The 18964-nt window shown below is 41.7% G+C and overlaps 1 protein-coding gene across 2 annotated transcripts in view; it reads right to left on the bottom strand.

Moving 5' to 3' along the window:
• Positions 1–613: 613 nt before the first annotated feature.
• The window catches only part of PEX11G (peroxisomal biogenesis factor 11 gamma), a 48638-nt gene continuing 30287 nt past the window's right edge, over positions 614–18964 (bottom strand). The window contains exons 1-5 of one of the 2 annotated variants that reach the window (XM_074300786.1): positions 17251–17335; positions 14981–15169; positions 6612–6790; positions 5391–5450; positions 614–1995 (exon numbers count right to left, since the gene is read on the bottom strand). In XM_074300786.1, coding sequence (XP_074156887.1) covers positions 1764–1995; positions 5391–5450; positions 6612–6790; positions 14981–15169; positions 17251–17310 — 720 coding nt within the window. In that variant the 5' untranslated portion in view covers positions 17311–17335 and the 3' untranslated portion in view covers positions 614–1763. Of the gene's footprint in view, positions 1996–5390; positions 5451–6611; positions 6791–14980; positions 15170–17250; positions 17336–18964 lie in introns of those variants that run through there. The other variant, XM_074300794.1, reaches the window with a different exon arrangement.

An 18964-nucleotide genomic window follows, 5' to 3' on the forward strand; every position in this document is an offset into this window, starting at 1 on the left:
AGCTCAAAGCTTTGCTACCTTCTGCAGGCAGTTTTTCCTGGTGTTCCTTCTCTCCCACTAGGCACTTAATTGCTAATTAAATTGGATAAATCATGAGAGGGGCAATGTAAGCATGATTTTCTCAAGCAATGAGGACTGTTGGTTATTAAGTCACACAGCTATTAGTGACAGAGCTTCAACCTAGGGATTCTCTCTCGCCATTTTATCCATTCTTCAAGGCCTATCCCAGACACAATCTCCTTTATGATGCCTTCCTTAATCCTTCCAGTCAGTGCTGTTCTAACACTCACCTGACTTCAGCTCACTTGGTACTGCTCTTGGGCATGTATCACACTGTCAGTAGAATTAGGTTTATTGTGTTTTCCCTCCCTTGCAAGACTGTACATGCCTTCAGGAGTTTACACTTTTTGTCTTATTTATCTTACTCTCTATCCAACTCCAGTTACATATAGGAGATGGTGTTTTCATTTTTGTCTTTGAATCCTTGAGCTCATGGGTAGTACTTAAAAAATAATTATTGAAGAGAATTAATTAATTGCTTGTGGCATGTATGTGCTGTGGATGATGGGTCAGTAGCATTTAACAGCAGACCAAGGAGGAGGCCAGCCAAATCTTGATCTTCTACCTTCCATTTTATTATTAGATACATATCAGATGATTCCTGATTATCCGAGAAACTTTCATTTGTCATTAGCACATAATATTTTTAAAACTTATTTTCAAAAACAAAATCTAGTTGATTTGCTTTTAGACTCCAAGGATAATATTGCCTTCATGATTGTGTGGTGTTTTAGATATCTCATTTGATCTTTGTTCTATCTGTGGAAGAAGGCAGAGCAAATATTATTATAGGCTAGGAAACAGGCCCGGAGAGGCTTGAGGAATTGACCAAGCTCTAATAGGAACCCAAGGCTCCTGGCTCCCAGGCCCAGCATTCTTTCTGCTACATCTCTCAGCTTTTCAAATGTCAGCAAAAGAAACATTTCCTGTTGTCTGATAAAAAAAAAGTAAGAAGAGATTTTCTGTCAGCCAAGCTAAAAGAAACTCTCCTTTCTAACATGCTATTATTTAAAAAACAGATGGAAGGTGAGGTGAAAGGAGCCAATTAGTTACTAATGTTGGCTGGTCCCTGAGAAGCCCATAGCCTGCAGAGTAGCCCAACCATTCACCAAGCTAAATCCCCTTTAGGGCTTGCTAAAGTTTACAACTTAAACAGATCTGAAAAAGATGGTTTTGGTCCTCTCTCTATAGAGCAAGTCCTAGACAGCTGGGAAGTCCTAGTCTTTGCTCACAAATACTAGCAATTCCACAATTCCTCACCCACAAAAAGCCTGCTGTTCTGTGATTTGAGGGGGAAGGGACAGCCAGAGAGCTGAGGATGCCAGAGCCTGCTGAGCCAGGTTCCCAACTTTACCTCTCTCTGGACTATGGACAAGCAAGGTTCTTTCCATAGGTGGCAGTGCCAGAACAATCCGTTTGAAGTCACTATGACAATGCTGAAGTTTTACAAAATGAGAGGCCAAAAGACATTTCTCTTTGTTCTAGTTGAAGAAGCCCTCAGCTCACACATCTCCATTGGGTCTTATTCCTTTAAATCAACCCAATCCAGATCAGCAGTAGCAACTTTTGGATCTCTTTCTTAAGTTTCCCAGTCACCTTATTATTTTGAGCAATTAAAAGCTCAGCTTTGATTCCAACAACCTCTGCTATGATCCCAAGAATTTTCAGTCTCATTTGAGTGTTTCTCAAACCAATCATCGATGTCAAGAGTCATCAGACTTTTCAGAGTGAAGCCCAGATGCTTGGTACATACTGATGAGAGAGGACACAGTGCCCATGAGACCCACCAGCCATGGAGGAAATCGTCCTGCCCAGAGGAATCCTGGAGGTAGCCAGTGGATGGCATTGGCTAGATCAGCCAAATTGCTAAGAAGGGTTAATATTTCCGACTTCACCTGAATTTCAATCATTTTCTTTTCTCTTCTAAAAGATTTACTGTAGAAGACAGAAAAAGAAAAGGTATTAAATGCTTAATTTTTTTGTTTTAGAAGAGTCATGTCTAATATAGTCGTTGTTTACATAGGAGAAAGGGTTACAGAGACCCAAGATTTCTAAATTGGAAAAGACCACCTCAGCGGATGTCTAATTCAACCCAGACTCCAAAAATGACACTCAAGCTAGAGTTATCTAGTGGTTGTTTGAAACCTCGCCTCCCTCACTACCTCCAAAAGCTGCCAAGTCTACTTTTGTATCACACAATGATTAGGAAACTTTTCTGGAGACTTGTACTCAATTGGCCAGTTGGCAGCTTCTTTTCATTGCTTTAGGACCTGTCTTCTGGGACCAGAAGGAACACACCTACACACACAAGAGTCTTTCCAAAGATTAAAAGCCAGTTACTGTCTCCCCTCTAAGCCTTCTCTTCTCCAGGCTCCATGTCTCCGATTCCTTGAGCTGATCTTCACAAGGCCTTTCCGGATCCTCCTTTGGACACTTCAGCTTATTAAAATCCTTCCTAAAACGTGGCTCCCAGAACTGGCCACTGTACTCCATGTGGCCCAACTAAAGCAGGCTACAGAGGAGATAAGCCATCCTTAATGCGGCCCACAATCATGTTAATCTGACCTATCTCTAAGGTCCAGGTCAGCTCTGCAAACCACTCATATTAAGGGCTGAAGAGAGATGTAAACAAGTCTGAGGCAGCCAGAACAAAAAATGCTTCTGTTCTGAGAAGGGATCCCATAGGAAGGCGGGGTGCCGAAGAGCAAAATACTAGCCTAGGAGCTGGGGGTGGGACATGGGGAGGTTCTCTGTTGGCGCAGCAACTCAACTTAGTCACATACTTAGGGGTGTACTTTCATACACCTCCATATCTCTTCTACCTCATGGGGCTGTTGTGAAGGAAGCATTTGCAACCTTAGGGTGCTAGAGATATGAGCCCAACTGTCTCTTGAGACAATATCATACCTCATATTTACATAAGGTTATAACTCTTCACAGTTTTTTGCCAAGAGTTATCTCTATTCAGTTGAAATAATGATATTATCAGGAGGCTGAAGCAGTTGTTACTTCTTCTGTTTTATGGATAAGGAAACTGAGGCACAGACATATTAACAGATTTTCCCAAATTCACATAGCAAGTTAGTTAAGAGAGTCTGACTTAGGATCTGAGTTTTCTGGTAAGCAGTTTTCTTTCTAAGGTGATCCTGGACTTCTTTAGTCAAGAAAATAAAGCCTTTCCACTGACCAGCTGGAGAGATGGCATGGTAATTGTGGAGAGAGCTCTAAACTTGGAGTCAGGAGAACTTATCGAAGCCTAACACTAGGGCTGTCAGAGAATATAAAAGAGAATATTTTCCTATCAACCTCACAGGGTAATTATGAGGTAATTACTTTGTAAACTCTTTAAAAAACAAAACAAAACTATATACATGAATCTCAAGTATGATTGTGGCGTAGCCAAATACTTGGAGTTAGGAGGCCTGGGCTTCAGATCCACACTGGATACTGGCTAGCTGAGTGACCTTGGGTAAATCACATGACTTCTCAAGTCTACAGCAACTTTCTGAGCCTTATTCAAAATGCAAGTTGATTAATTCAACCAGCATTTATTGAGCACCAACTATGTATCAGACTTTATCCTAGCCCTGACTTAAAGATGCTAGCTGACTTCCAGTCTAGGGGGCAAGGGATAAGAAACAGCATGTTCATAAACAAAGAGATACAAAGTCACTTCAAGAGGGGTCAGGAGAGGTTTTCTGTAGGAGACAGTCCTTGAGCTGAGCTTTATAAAAAGTCAGGGTTTCTACCAGGCAGAGGTTAATAGCGGGCACGCATGCCAGGGAGTAAGGATGGCCTGGGCAAAGATATGGAAATGGTACATGTACAAGGAAGCCAGTGGCCAGCATCCAAGTGTGTAAATGAGAGTATCATCAAAGAACTTGTCAAAATAGACTCAAGGCAGATGATAAAAGGGCCTTAAGAGATCAGTGAGGCTTTTGTTTTACTTTAGAAGCTACAGGGACCACTGAAGCTTCCATAAGAGGGAGTGACCTGGTCAGAGCTGGACATTTGCAGTTTAAACAGGTGACATCTGGAAGCTGGAGCCCAGGGAGAAGAGCTCTGCCATAGTCCCTGTGTGGGGTGAACAAGACCCTGAACCTGGGCCATGGACATGTGAGCCCAAAGAAGGGGCTTCTTTCACCAAGATACTCATGGATGACAATCTGTTTCAGTGGAGGCAGTTCTCATTCCGATGACATCACAGATCCTTGATTATAAATGAGTTACTTCCTCAGTATAGTCATTACTGTATCTGTTCTCAGATTCAGTAAGTATAACACATACATTTCCATAGCACTTTAAGGCTATAAAGCCCTTTGCTACCAATAGCCCTGCAAGTATCTCCACCCTATTTTAGGGCTTGGGGGAGTTGGGTCCCTGCTGTGGGCCCTCATAGGAAGGACCAAAATCTAAGGACCCCAGTGCAGAACCCTGTGCATGGGTCCACACTGGGCTTCGGGGGCAGGGTCCTACCTCGGTGCTGCAAGGAAGGCTGAGCTTCACCCCAGCAGGTGTAAGAGTGATCAATCTGGGCCTCCCACCTGGGCCCAGCTGCTCCCTTCCCCTTTCTGAGCCTCAGTTTTCCCTTCTGCTGAAGGTGTTCTTAGCCTGGGGTCCATGAACTTTTTGAAAGAATATTTTGATAGCTGTATTTCAGCATATTCATTTTCTTTTGTATTCCTAAGTATTTTATTTTGTGCATTTAAAAACCTGATTCTGAGAAAGACTTCATCTACTTTATCAGACTAACTGCCTGAGAAGTTCAGGACACAGAAAAGGTTAAGAGCCCTTGGCTTAGATGGCCTCTAAAATCACTTATATATCTGACATCCTATAATCTCTGTCAGAGTGACAATCATGTCTCTATGGGCCATAATCTTAGATTCAGGCAGGGATATGCTGGAGTCAGCTTAAACTAACTCTTCAGCTGATTGTTAAATGTTCAGAGAGCATTTATAACCCAGAAACTGGCAAATGCTACACATCAAGGCTAGATTTGTGGTTGGTCTACATTTAGATGAAGGAAAAAACATTAATGCATATTAAACTTAAAAGTATGTCACGTGTACTTCCCCCACCCCAGCCCTAGCTGGTAAACATTTGACAGAATATGACTGAGTTCAGAAATTACTATTCCTTCTCATTATGAAGTGATGACAAGAACAGCAATTCTATCAACTTCTCCTTCAGATAGCTAGCCTGATCTGCCAGTTATCCCACTCCTCTTATGGTTCCTTCCTACTTGAAATGAAAATTAGTTGATGTAACTGAAGATATTTTTTCTTTTTCTTATGAGAGAAAGAATAGGAAAGGGAATGAAATCATACCTAGATTTTCCTTCAGGATTTTTCAATTTCCTTCTCAGATTCAGTATAATTTTCAGGGATCTGAAAAGACCAGAAAAATGTATCAGGAAAAACAAACATGATGGGTGAGTGGCTCCCATGTTTAACACTCAAAGAAGCAAGGGAGAAGGGAGGATTTAGTTCTAAAACCCTCCAAGGGCAAAGATCATCTGAACAGAAGTGACTTGCTTAAAGTCACACAGATATTAAGTAGCAGAGCTGGGATTTAAATCCCAGATCCTCTGTCTCCATGAGAGAATCTCTCAAGACTATGGGTAAAATCTGCAACCAAAAGCCTCCACTGGCATATCTCACAAAGCAGAGTGATGTTATTTTCATATTTGCTTTGCTGCTGAAGGCAGGTACTGTTCTTGAGAAACTCTTCTGTTTTTCTTTATGTGGTCATTTCTTTGTCCTTTTAGTGTAATGGCCTTTGGGGAGGACCAAGGAGACTGTGCCCCCAACAAACAAGGTGATTCAGTAACAATTACTTCAAGATTAAAATACACTTTTAATAACACTTATAAAGACTTTTCTAAATGGCTAATTATTGAAACAAGGTGATTACTAATATTCTAGAAAAGGAAAATGTCTTTTCCCCCCACTAGTTTTAGCAAGCAATTTTAAAGTGCATTCAGCACTTCTGTAAACATAAAATGATTTACAAGGAAAATTCTGTTTTGAAGACCTTTGAATACTGAAGCTTTTGGATGAATTCAACTCACAAGTAAACACCTGATAGTCTTGTTTAGGCATTTTTACTAAGAATATAGCAGGGTACAAGAGATTTTTCTGCAGGAGCTTATCTCCTTTAGAAACAAGCAAAGCAGCCAGCTTCTCTGGAATTATTTCTCCTTCCTGGGGTCAGAGAGGGAAAGGTCTGATTTCGTCATGAATAGAGAAAAGAAGGCCAAGGACGATCAAACTCCCTAAGGAGCAGGCTAAGAAGAAGGCTGCAGCTAAAGCCCTGCTCAGATGACGGTGCCTGGCTCCAGGCACCTGGACATCCTTGACCAATAGAAAGAAGATTTCTTAATTCACACAGCTCATATGTCACCAGCGGCCTCATCCACTTGGGCTGTCAGCTCAAGTGTTTCTTTGTTTGGTGGAGCCATTAGAGAACTCTCTGAACTAAAGTCACATGTTTCCTCCTGGAGATTAACTCGAATTGGAGCAGGCAAATAATCCAATCTTTGCACTCACCGTAGAGTTCCTAGGAGAAGTGAAAGGCCCCAAAGGGCTGTGCTTAGTATCCACCACTTTGTAGAGTTGATGTGAATAATCTTAGCATCAGCAGCCCAGGCAACGTGCTCACAAGGGTAATAGAGCTGATCAGCAAGGTTATTGATGACAGACAGCCAGCGGATGATAGCATCTTCCTCCTACAGAGGCACACAGATGGAGGGAGAGGGAAGAGAGGAGGGGGAGAAGACGGGGAGGAAAGAGAGGAGATGAGAAGGAAGGCAAAGAGGAGGGGGAGGGAAAAGGGGAGAAGAGAAGGGAGGGAAGGAGAGGAAAGGGGAGAAGATGAGAAGAGAGGTAACGAGAGAAGGGAGGAAAGAGAGGAAGGAAGGCAAGGGAGGGGAGGCCATGGGTCAAGAGTGTGTTTTCTAACCTCCCTCGCACACTATAGTTAACTCAGTGACTTCACCAGGCAGTGCTCTTTCCCTTCCCTCTCTTCCCTGCCAATTCTCTGGGCCAAACTGCTCAGGCAAAAAAGCAAAAGCATCCAGTCTTTCTGACAATAGAAACAAAGCGTGGCGTTATGAAGACAACAGCTGGCTTTTGCTATGTCCTGCAGCTGCAGCTAATTCTCCCACAGGAATCATTTCTGCACAAACACCATGTTTCAGAGCAGCGGTGCAGTGGAGGCTTCCTCCCTCCCTCTGTGTCTCCCTGGTGCCGAGCACAGCCCTCAGGTTGAAGCAGAAGCAGTGTTCACCCCACCCTAGCTTTTGGCCTCTCTCCTCCTGGCCCCCTTTACGAGTCCCCTGCTCCAGCCAGGCAGTTTACACTCTCTGTCTTAACAGACCCCAAAAGAGCCTAAATGAGAGTGGCAGCCCTGGGAAAAGAACGGAGGGTTTGTGTAAGTAAAATGGACAGAATTGGCAACTGGTTGGATATAAGGAAAGACAGGAAGCACTTTGCCGCATCAAAGGCCTCCTCTTCACTCCTCTATACCCTGGGCATGTCTTGAAGACTCCCTGAAGTCCAGCCTCCACCTTTCTACCACATCAGGCTGCAGGGACAGCTTCTTCCTCTGAACTCCTGGACTACCCATGGGCTTTCCCACTCGTTCAGCATTTAGCCTGTGCTATCTTCTGTGGTCAGGGCATGGGGCACCCCAGATCTGAAAAGGTTGGGAAATGCCCTCCTTTGAAAGAAAATCCACCTTACAAATGGAATGTTGACCAGTGGCAGAAGTCGCCTCCATCCCCTGTCCTAAACCACTGAGCTAAGAAATGGTGTAGGACTGGATTGTCGATGAGACTGTAAAACATCCACTACAACGGCTTGTGGTCTCCTTTCCCATGCTGTAATATGAGGCAATATTGTTTGGGGGGCAGGAGGAACCAACAAATTTTGATTTATTCTGAAGGCCAATCTCCAAAATGCAACCAGGAAGACCAGGCTGTCTTTGGGAAAGAATGCTTGGAAAGTAGTTTTTATTCAACTGTAGTGACTTGTCCCAGGGCATGGTACTTTAGGGGTATGAGATCTGTATGGAGGCAAGAAAAGGGGGTTCAAAGAGGGAGAGGGCTTCTCTGATACTGTCCAGAGTACATTTAAGATCCAAGTGGCCACTATCAGTTGTTTAAGAAAAAAATTCTCCTACAAGAGTAGAAAGCTTCAAGAAATTTTCCCTGAAAACATGCAAGGCACTCTGTTCTGATTCCATACACATCAAGCACCTCCTGATTTTAAAAATGGATTTCTGAGATGGCCTTACTAGTAGAAAAGTACTAAGCAGATAGCTGTGACCAGTTGTCTTAGGAGGCACAGCTCTAGTGACTTCACTGCTGTATACAGGATCTAAGCCTTGGGGCTAGGAGGGACCCCAGGGGTAACTAATCTAAACAACTGGGAGATTCTGGACTTGCCTTAATGAAAATGTCATTCTTCAAAAGGGAAAGGAGGGGATGGGTACCATTTGCAAAGAGGGCTTCCTTCTAACCAATACAGAAGACTTGACTAGGTTACTTTTGTGCCGAAAAACCTTGTGACTTCCTGCTCTCTTCCAACTATGTCATTCAAGATTTTCCTCACTCTGGCACAATCCTACATTTCCTGACTTCTCCTGCTCTTATCTGCCAAACAAAACTGGGCTATTTTCTGGCCCTCCTTGTATTCCTGCCCATGCACCTTTGGCTTATTCTGTTCTCTTTGCCTAGGACAAGGGGACTTAACCTTTTTTGTTTGTTTGTTTTATGGATCCTTTTGACAGTCTGGTGAAGCCTGTGGACCTCTTTTCAAAATACTATTTCTAAATACAGTAAAAATTCACAGCAGAAAAAAATGTTTGTGGCAGCCCTTTTTGTAGAGGCAAGGAACTGGGAACTGAGTGGATGCCTATCAGTTGGAGAATGGCTGAATAGGTTATGGTATATGAATGTTATGAAATATAATTGTTCTATAAGAAACAATCAGCAGGATGATTTCAAAAAGGCCTGGAGACTGACATGAACTGATGCTAAGTAAAGTAAATAGAACGAAGAGAACACTGTACACAGCAACAAAATTATGTGATAATCAACTGTGATGGACGTGGCTCTTTTCAACAATGAGACGATTCAGGTCAATTCCAATAGACTTAGGATAGAGAAAGCCATACAGTGGGGACTGAGTGTGGAACACAATATAGTACTTTTACCTTTTTTGTATTTGTTTGCTTGCTTTTTTCCCCCCTCATTTTTTTCCCTTTTTGATCTGATTTTTCAGATCAAAAGATCATCTTTCAGCCTGATAAATGTGGAAATATGTTTGGAAGAAATACACATGTTTAACCTATATTGGATTGCTTGCAGTACAGAGGAGGGGGGTGGGAGGAAGGAAGAGAGAAAAATTTGCAACACAAGATTTTGCAAAGGTGAATGTTGAATGTATTTGCATGTATTTTGAAAATAGAACTCTATTATTAAAATTCTCAGTCCAGCAAAAAACAAACAAACAAACAAACAAAAACACCAAAGCACAAATTACAAAAAACAAAACAAATACACTAAAAAAATAGTTGACAAACATCTTTTTTTTTTAAAGTTATGTTCATAGACTCCAAGTTAAACCCTTGTCCTAGAGAGTGTCTTTTCCCCATTTTTACCTGTTGAATTCCACCTCATCCTCCAAAAACCAACTCAAATCCATCTACTCCATGAAGTCTTAGCACTTTGTGTCTTTCTAATACATAAACAATATAATGTTGTTTAAAAGTTATCTATGTTTACATCTTTATTTCTCCACTAGATTAAAATTTAAGCAACTGGCATAGTGCTAAACAAATATCTGTTGTATTTGAAGAACTTTGATTAATAAATGTTTGGTGACTGATCAGTCCTTCTCCAGCTTTATCAGTATAAACCAGCTCCCAGAAGGATCAGATCAGATCTCTCCGTCCTTAAAACAATAATGTTCCTGACATATTTCCATCTCCTCAAATTATCCTTCATTATCTTCCCTTCCCTTTCATGGCTAAACTCAGGAAAAAAAAAAAAAATCTACACCCATTGTTGCCTCCACTCCCTCCTCTTTCGTTCACAGCTAAATCACTTCCAAACTGGCTCAACTGAAACTGCTCTCTCAAAAGTCACCATTATCTCTCACTATTTAAAAACCCTTATTCTTACTGCTAACTTTTGTTTTTACATCACATTCATTGCCACTTCCTTATCAGTGAACCATCCTCTGTAACACAGATTTTAAAAGTATGGAGAAAAGAAAACTACTGGAGCAAAGTCAACCCACTAACCAGCCTTGGATGACTTTGTAAGCAATATCCTACCCCTGTAGCCCATTTTCCCAACTCCTCTCTAGGAACCTAACTTTGTCATTATAATTACAGTTCTCACTTTCTCTTTCTTTGGCTCCTCCTAGTTTTTCTGTTACCACTTTCCTCTGTATCACTACCTAGATTTTTCCAAGCTTCTTTCAATCCTCTATATCTATCATTTCTCATGGCTCAGTAATAATCCATTATGTGATTAATGTACCACAATTGATTTAACAATTCCCCCATCAATGGGCATCTATAGTTTCCAGTTGAGGTTTTAAAAATCAGTTCTATGATTTCATTAGTAAGCACTAATGAGGAATCACTTCTATCAAGGTAGATCTCTTCCTATCTATGGCCAGGGTTAGTCTTAGGGCAGGAATTCTTAGATTCTGAATCCTTTTGTGGCTTGGACCCATTTGGCAGTATATAGAATCATGTTTTTAAAATGTTTTAAATAAAATACATAGGATAACAAGGGAAATAATGCTATTGAAATTTTCAAATATTAACAAGTTCATGGACTGCAGGTTAGAAGTGATCTTAGAAAACTGCTTGGAGCCCAAGATGACATGTCTAGTGCCAAAGTCCATGTGCTTTGGGGATGAATGGGGAACCCAGGACTTGCTGACTTTGAAGCCAGCTACCACCTAATGACCACTTCCACTTAACACTCTGCCTCTCATGCTATCTCAAAAAGTACTGCTATGATTGCTTCTTTTGGTCTATGAGAGACCTTTCTTTCTGTCTTTGACACCCTTGGATTGACTAATGTCTAGCAGTGCAGCTATAGGTCAAAGGAAATGGATATTTTTAGTCACGTTTTCCACCTAATTCTCAATGTTTTCCATATACTAGTGACTTCTCCAGTAAATCGCAGAGGTGTTTTTCAATCATTCTCTGCCCAAATAAAGCATCCCACATTCCCATGTACCCATCATTCTGGGTGCATTCTTTTTAGTCAATTCAAAGGATCATGGGTATAGAAGTAGAAGGAATCTCAGAGGCCATCTAATCCAATACCTCCTTTTACGGAAGCCTTAGAGAAAAGAAGTAACTTGTCTTGCTCATGAGGGAAGTGACGGAGCTAGAACTGGAGTTCAGGCTCTCAGATGCCCAGCCACTTTCTCCTGGTTCTCTTCCTCCTGTCTGCCTGCTCCTTCACATATCACTCTTTTTCTTCAACTCCCTAAACTAGGGATTCTCCAGTACATTTCATAGGCCCTTTTTTCTTCTTTCTCTTTCCTCTGTGCTGGTTATCTCATTCACTCCTATAGTTTCAATTATAAACCCTTAGAAAACAATTCCCAAATGTACATAGATAGCTCAGTTTTGCCTCTCAATTCAGTCCAGCACCTCCAAATATTCTGATAATCTGGATCCACTTATGGCCTCTCTAGCTACACATGTCCAAATTGAATTTATTTTCTCCCCTTAGCCTGACCATTCACCCAACTTTCCTATGACATCATCATTTTCCTTGTCCTATGACTTCCCTTGCCTTTACCAATCCAATAAGTTGCAAAGTCCGGTTGATTCTAACATGATTTCTCCTATCTGCCAATCAGCTAACATTTATTCAGCACCTAATATGAGCAGACACTGTTATCTTTTCTGCATCTTTACTGTACTTCTATCATTCTAGCCCAAGCCCTGTTTCATTTCTTACTTGTGCTATTTTACCAGCTTATAACTGACTTTCCTGTCTTCAATTCATGCCGATCCTCTCACTTTTCTGTCAGAAAACCTTTGGGGGTTCCCTGTCCCATATGGCTAAAATCGTCTCATGAGCCTCTCACACCTCTCCCTGTCTTTTACACACACACACACACACACACACACACACACACACACACACACACACACACACAGAGACACACACATATATACTCTTGATAGCCTGGCCCAAGTTGATCTTCCAGTTCCTTCTGAGTTTGGCATGTCACTGGAGTCACACAAGCCATCCTCAGGACCTATGATGCCCTCACTCTTCCCATTTCCTTTCAGTGTCTGCCTTTTCTTCAAGACTTAGCTTGGTTGCCGACTCCTTAGTGAAACACCTTGTTGAAAGTTTTCTCATCACTTGGGATGGAAAATATCATCTGCATTCAGAAAGAAAACTATGGAGACTGAATGTGTATGGAAACATGGTATTTCCACCTTTTTTTGCTTGCTTTTTCCTTTTTGTGTTTTTTTTTTTCCCTTTTAGGAAAAATGACAAATATGATAATGTTTAAAATGATTGTTCATGTTTAACCTATATCAGATTGTTTGCTATTTCAGGGAGGAGGGAGGTAAAGGAGAGAAGGAGAAAAAAAAAACTAACACAAAGTCTTACAAAAATAAAAAAAAAAATTGGAAAAATACTATTAAGAGAAAAAAAAAAAAGCTTTCTCTTCCCTCAGTTTTGAAACTCTCTCTCCCTGCACTTACTCATATGGAGCCATGCATATGCTCCTTGGATGCAAAGACTATCACTTGCTATCTTTGAATTTCAGATATCTGGCATATAGGGATAGGACTAAGGTCTGGACCTTTGACATGGGTTATAGGGAGTTCTCTCATGAAAAATCCCTTTACCAATATAGATTGGCACCTGTACCTCTCTACAGAGTATAGGCTTAGAAATATCTAGGACAATAAGTCAAGTGACTTGCCCAAAGTCACAAAGCCAGGAAGAGTCAATGGTAGGATCTAAACTCAGGTTTTCCTGACTTGAAGGCCAGTTCTATAACTTCCAAGCTTCACTGTTTTACATATATCAAGAATTTAATAAATATTTGCTAAATTGAATTCCTGAGTTTGAAGAGGACATCAAATGTCAAATCACCCTTCCCCAGGACACAGCCTCTAAGAAAGGGCCAGGCTTCTTGTCAGATACTGCTATTGACTATCTTTTTTTTTTTTTTTCTAATAGTTTTTATTTACCAGATATATGCATGGGTAATTTTACAACATTGACAATTGCCAAACCTTTTGTTCTAATTTTTCCCCTCCTTCTCCCCCACCCTCTCTGCCAGATGTCAGGTTGACCAGTACATGTTAAATATGTTAAAGTATAAATTAAATACAAAATATGTATACATGTCCAAACAGTTGTTTTGCTCTACAAAAAGAGTCGGACTTTGAAATAGTGTAAAATTAGCCTGTGAAGGAAATCCAAAATGCAAGCGGACAAAAATAGAGGAATTGGGAATTCTATGTAGTGGTTCATAGTCATCTCCCAGAGTTCTTTTGCTAGGTGTAGCTGGTTCAGTTCCTTACTGCTCTATTGGAACTGATTTGGTTCATCTCATTGTTGAAAATGGCCACATACATCAGAATTGATCCTCATATAGTACTGTTGTTGAAGTATACAATGATCTTCTGATCCTACTCACTTCACTGAGCATCAGTTCCTGTAAGTCTCTCCAGGCCTTTCTGAAATCATCCTGTTGGTCATTTCTTACAGAATAGTAATAATCCATAATATTCACATACCACAATTTATTCAGCCATTCTCCAATTGATGGACATCCACTCAGTTTCCAGTTTCTGGCCACTACAAAGAGGGCTGCCACAAACATTCTTGTACATACAAGTCTCTTTCCCTTCTTTAAGATCTTTTTGGGATATAAGCCCAGTATTGACTATCTTTTCTAGTTCTTTATATTCATATCTTTAAAAATATATATAAGGCAAATAATTGCTTCCTAAAATTCCTTGGTTTGCAAATGTATTTGCACTGATCTTTTTAATGTTACATGGGAGGACTAGAAGAGTCAGGTGGGATGGTATATCCAAAAATGTCTAAGATGTAAAAACAAATATGCCAGTAAATTAGAGATGAGACATTACCAAGTGGGAACAAGTCCCTAGGAGGATGACCAAAATGGTAATGGGATTTAAAACTGTGCCAAGGCAGAATCTGAGAAAATATAAGATTATGAAACTCAAATTGGCACCTGAGAAGTCATCTTGTTATATTTTTCTGTGTCTAACTGGTCTAATATACCTGTTGGAATATGAGCTTCTCTGTCTAACTAGACTGTAATAGCCAATAAAATATAAATTCATATCTCACAGTTTTCTGTACTCCCTGAAGTCATCAACACAGGGCTTACCATTCCCACCAGATAATGATTTTGGGTTGGAAGGACCCTCAAAAATCATCTTGTCCAGCCCCTTCATTTTTATATATGAGAAAGCTGAGGTTCAATGAGATGAAGTCACTTGCCCAAAGACACATGACAGTGTCAGACTTCCATGCTGAATCTTATAGGTTCTTAGGATTTAAAGCTGGAAGTGATCTCAGCCATTATAGGCCTTCACAGTAAATAATTTATCTCTAAAAAGATCCCTCCAAGGGCCCAAAGGGGAATCCCTTAGTCATAGTCCACTCATTCCCTGATCCTTATGCTTACCCCTCTCCCAAAGGCACATGCAACGTTATAAGCTCTTGTAAGAATCAATAGTGGTTTTAAGCAGCCTTCTTTTTTTTTTTTTTTTTTTTTTTTTTTTTTTTTTTTAAGATGAGAATCTTCTGATTAAGCCAAACTGAAACATTATATATCTTCATATATCTACGGAATAGTTCTGGTGTGGTTACCTTAGCACCCAGCCCATACTGCCTGCTGTATGCAAGCATGGCCAGGTCATCAAACAACCGCAAGACAGTCCTGCAGTGGCTGAGCTGTGCAGATATCCCCAGAAGCCTCTTTCCTACTTCAGACTTGACGGAAGACTGCTCAGTCAGAAATCCACCAATCAGCTGACAGCCATAGCTCAAAGTCCTAATCTGTAGCAAACCAGAGGCAGCAAGCATGAGAAAGTGGGGCATTGATTTATGATCGCATCAATTTATTTGTAGTAGCCAACCATCACTTTTAGTAACTATCTTGGTTTTCAGCTCCATAATATATGGACAGACAACAAAAGCCATTTCTTACTTGGTATTTCATTTCCATCCAACTGGAGTGGCTACCATAGTGCTGGGCAACTCATATTTTGCTAATTAGATAGGATTACCATAAAGTGTTGAAAATTCATTTAGGGTTAAAACCTAGCTGTATTCCTAATAAGTGACGAGACTGAAAAGTAGAAGTTCAAAACAGTGGAACTATTTTGAAGTTAAAGCAACATAGTTGCATACTCATGTGTTACCAGAAAGTGGAACATGTGACTCAGGTAGCCTGGGAAGCACTGGAGATATGAATTTGAAATCAAGCCTCAGAAGAATTAATTCAATGTTACTTGAGAAGTGTAAACCAGAGACTATCTGTATGCTTACTTATCTGAAAGATGCGTGGGATAAAAACAGGAGTTGAGAAACAAACAAAAAACACTTTGTAGCAATCTGTATAGCATATCCCCCTCAAAAATGAATAATGGGAACTTCCTTAGGCAACATACAGTAATATTCTAGCATTCTCTTGACTAGTAAATATATTAGTCACTCAAATATATAACACGATTCTCCAAAATGATTTATACTTTATTGCAAGATGGAGTTTTGTTACTTTTGCCTATAGTATCAGTGTCTTTTTTCTCTCCCCTACTGTCACAGAATTACAGAAAATTGGTAAGAGTAGCCTTTGCTAAAGTTTTAACAGCAAACATTTCACACTGTAGGCAGCACTTTATGAAGGTCAGAGCCCTGGAAACAAATTCTAGTCAACCTTATTCTGAAGAGAAAGCTACCAGTTTTTAAATTTAAAAACACAATTCGATAACCATTAATTTTGGAACAAGTAATATTGCTCTTTTAAAGAAAAAAAATTTTTAGTTTTGTTCATGGCTTGATCACCTATTAGAGGGTGAGTTCTATGAAAGCAGCAGCCTGGGTCTCATCTTTGCTCCCACAAAGGCCTTGGAGTACAGGCTCTGCACCTAACAGGGACAGGGACTAGACTTATGATTTCATGGGTATAGGAAACTCCCAAATAAGGAGGCTCTACCAGTGTGGGTCTGCATTGCTCTGCAACTTAAAAATTTGGAGAATTGCCTAAGGAACTGGAAAATTAAGTGGTTTCCTCAAACCACACAGTATGTCCGGAAGGCTGGTTCCAGTCTCAAATGCAGAATTTATATAATATAAATAAATATGCAGATACATAGTATCTATTGATTGTAGAGCCACAAGAAAATTTAACTTTGTCTAAGGTTCTTTCCAACTCTTAAGCCTGTGATCACTGACCCTGGCACTGGAAAAGTCCAGGGGCCCTCATCCTTTTCTGCCATGTCATGAGGCTCTCTGACAGTCTGTTGAAGAATAATGTTTGTGAATGAATTTCTAAAACCATACAAATACAAAAGAAATTAGTCAAATTGAAATGGCCCTCAAAATACATATTTTTAAAAACCTGCGGAGCCCGAAAACATTTGCAGGCCAAGAGGAGGCGGTGATTTTGCCACAGACCCAGGACTCCGAGGACAGCCTTTTGTTTGCATCCCAGCGCTTAGAGCCACGGCCCCCAGCTGGGCTCCCTGAGAGTCTGCCAGCCCTGGGCGCTTTCTGCTATCCCACTCATCCCCGGCGAGGGAGAGGGGGGATTTTCACATTTTAATTGTCCAACCACTCAAAGACAAGAAAGGGAAACTGAGGCCGAGGCCGGGGTGTTCGGAGCCTGGGTGGCGAGGGTTTGGGAATGGGGACGTCGGAACCCAAGTCTTCTCTATTCCCAGAGGCCTTAGGGGCAGAAACGGGGAGGCCTTCACTCTTTCTACCGAGGGGCTTCCTCAGAAGGGGCCTGCAGGCCCGGTAGGGACACCGGGCCCAGTAGGGCCGGGCTTACGCCCAGGCATGAGAAGGAAGAGAGCACAGCGGGGAGCCCGCGGCTCCGCCTCTGAGGTCGGGTCCCAGCCCGCCCTGGGCCTCACCAAGCGGTCCCGGCCTCTATAAGACTCCAGCGAAGACACCAGGCCGCTCAGCGCCGCCATGGCAACACTTCCGGACTGTCTGACGATGACGTCAGCACGCGGCACGAGGGGGCGGGCACTCGGAGAGGGAAAGTGGAGCGTGCTCGCGCGCGAGGGGTGGGGCTTATCGGGCCATTCATAAATCCCCGCCCCGTGTAGTTTTCTGGCTCGCTCTAACCTGAGCCGCCCTATCTTAACTTCAAGTTTAGTTTTCCGTCCTGTAGATTTCAAGACGAGGGGGATGGGCAGGAAAGAAAGGACTTTGGAGCTCCTGCAGGCCAGTTTCCAGCTAGCTTCCTCATGTTACAGAGGAGGAAAAGGGGGCCAGAAAGGGACAAGCTCCAGGACCTCATCTGTAAAATGGGAATGCTAGCCTCCACCTCCCAGAGTTTAAAATAAGGCAGCAAGGGTGTCTCGTGCAGGGCGGGCGTTATCATCATTTCGTCCATATGACAAGTGCCTCCCTTTCAATTCACTCTGATTCATTTCAACAAATATTTACTCATCAATATCATGGGCACTAACAGATATTCACAAATGTGTCCTCCTTCAAGGCTTTGTGTTGGACTCCTGGGACACAAACAAGGAGATTCTCCTGGGGGAATTAGATTAAGTTAATGCAATCTCATTTCAAGAAGAAGCTGCAACGAACAACTGGGAACATTAGGAAAGGCCTTGGGTTGGAGGTGTCAGAAACTAGGACTAATAATTAAGAGGCAGAGAGATGAGGAGAGAAAACATTCCAGACATGGGTGCACTTAAATGTCAGCCTTTGCTAAGATGCAGACGAGAGAGAGAACAGATGGTAACCTTGTTTGGCTGAAACTGAGAGGGTAATTAGAGAAGTAACATGAAATGAGACTGGAAACCCAGGGGAGGGGCCTGCGGCTGGTTAGCTGTTGGGCCTCTTAAAGCGTTTCCTGCTCGGCAAAGGGAGGAATTGCTGGGGCAAACTGAAGTGTCAAGAGAGCTGAAATGTAGGAAGCCATTTTAAGTTTACCAACTTTAGATACATTATTTTCTCCTTGTAGATTCCAGCTCTGAACAAAAGATATTATCAGCATTTTATGGATCAAAGGATTTGAGTTTGGAAAACTGGAAGGGCTTAGAAGTCACGTCTTATCCAAATCTTTTTGTTTGACAGCTGAGAGAACTAGGGCCCAAAAAAGGGAAGTGGTTTGGCCAAGGTCATACAGCTGGGTGGTGCCATGGATAGAAAGCTGGTCCTGAAATAGGAAGCCCTGAGTTCAAATCCAGTCTTCAGTAGCTGAACTAGTCCCTTAACGCTGTTTGCCTCTGTTCTGTTATTGGCAAAATGAGGATGTTAATAGCACCTACCTCACAGGTAAAATGAGATAACACGTGTAAAGTGTTTTGTAAATCTCAAAGTGACATATAAATGCTAGTTAGTAGTATTATCATCTACATTTACATTTACAGTTGAACCCAGGGGAGCTAATGAGGTCACCAAGGGAAAAAGTAAGAGAGAGCAGAGACTTCCCAGGTCAGATTTGGGATTCGCTGGGTTATTAAGCTTGACATGCATAATGGTCCAGCAAAGATGACTAGAGAGCCAGGAGAAGGGTTACAAAAACCAGAAAGGCAGGGAGGGCAGCAAATGCAGCAGCCAGGTCAAGAAGGGTGAGGACTGAGAAAAGGCCATTGATTGGACTAC

The sequence above is a fragment of the Sminthopsis crassicaudata genome, chromosome 1 (genome assembly GCF_048593235.1).
Source record: "Sminthopsis crassicaudata isolate SCR6 chromosome 1, ASM4859323v1, whole genome shotgun sequence".
In the NCBI taxonomy this organism is placed as follows: domain Eukaryota; kingdom Metazoa; phylum Chordata; class Mammalia; order Dasyuromorphia; family Dasyuridae; genus Sminthopsis; species Sminthopsis crassicaudata.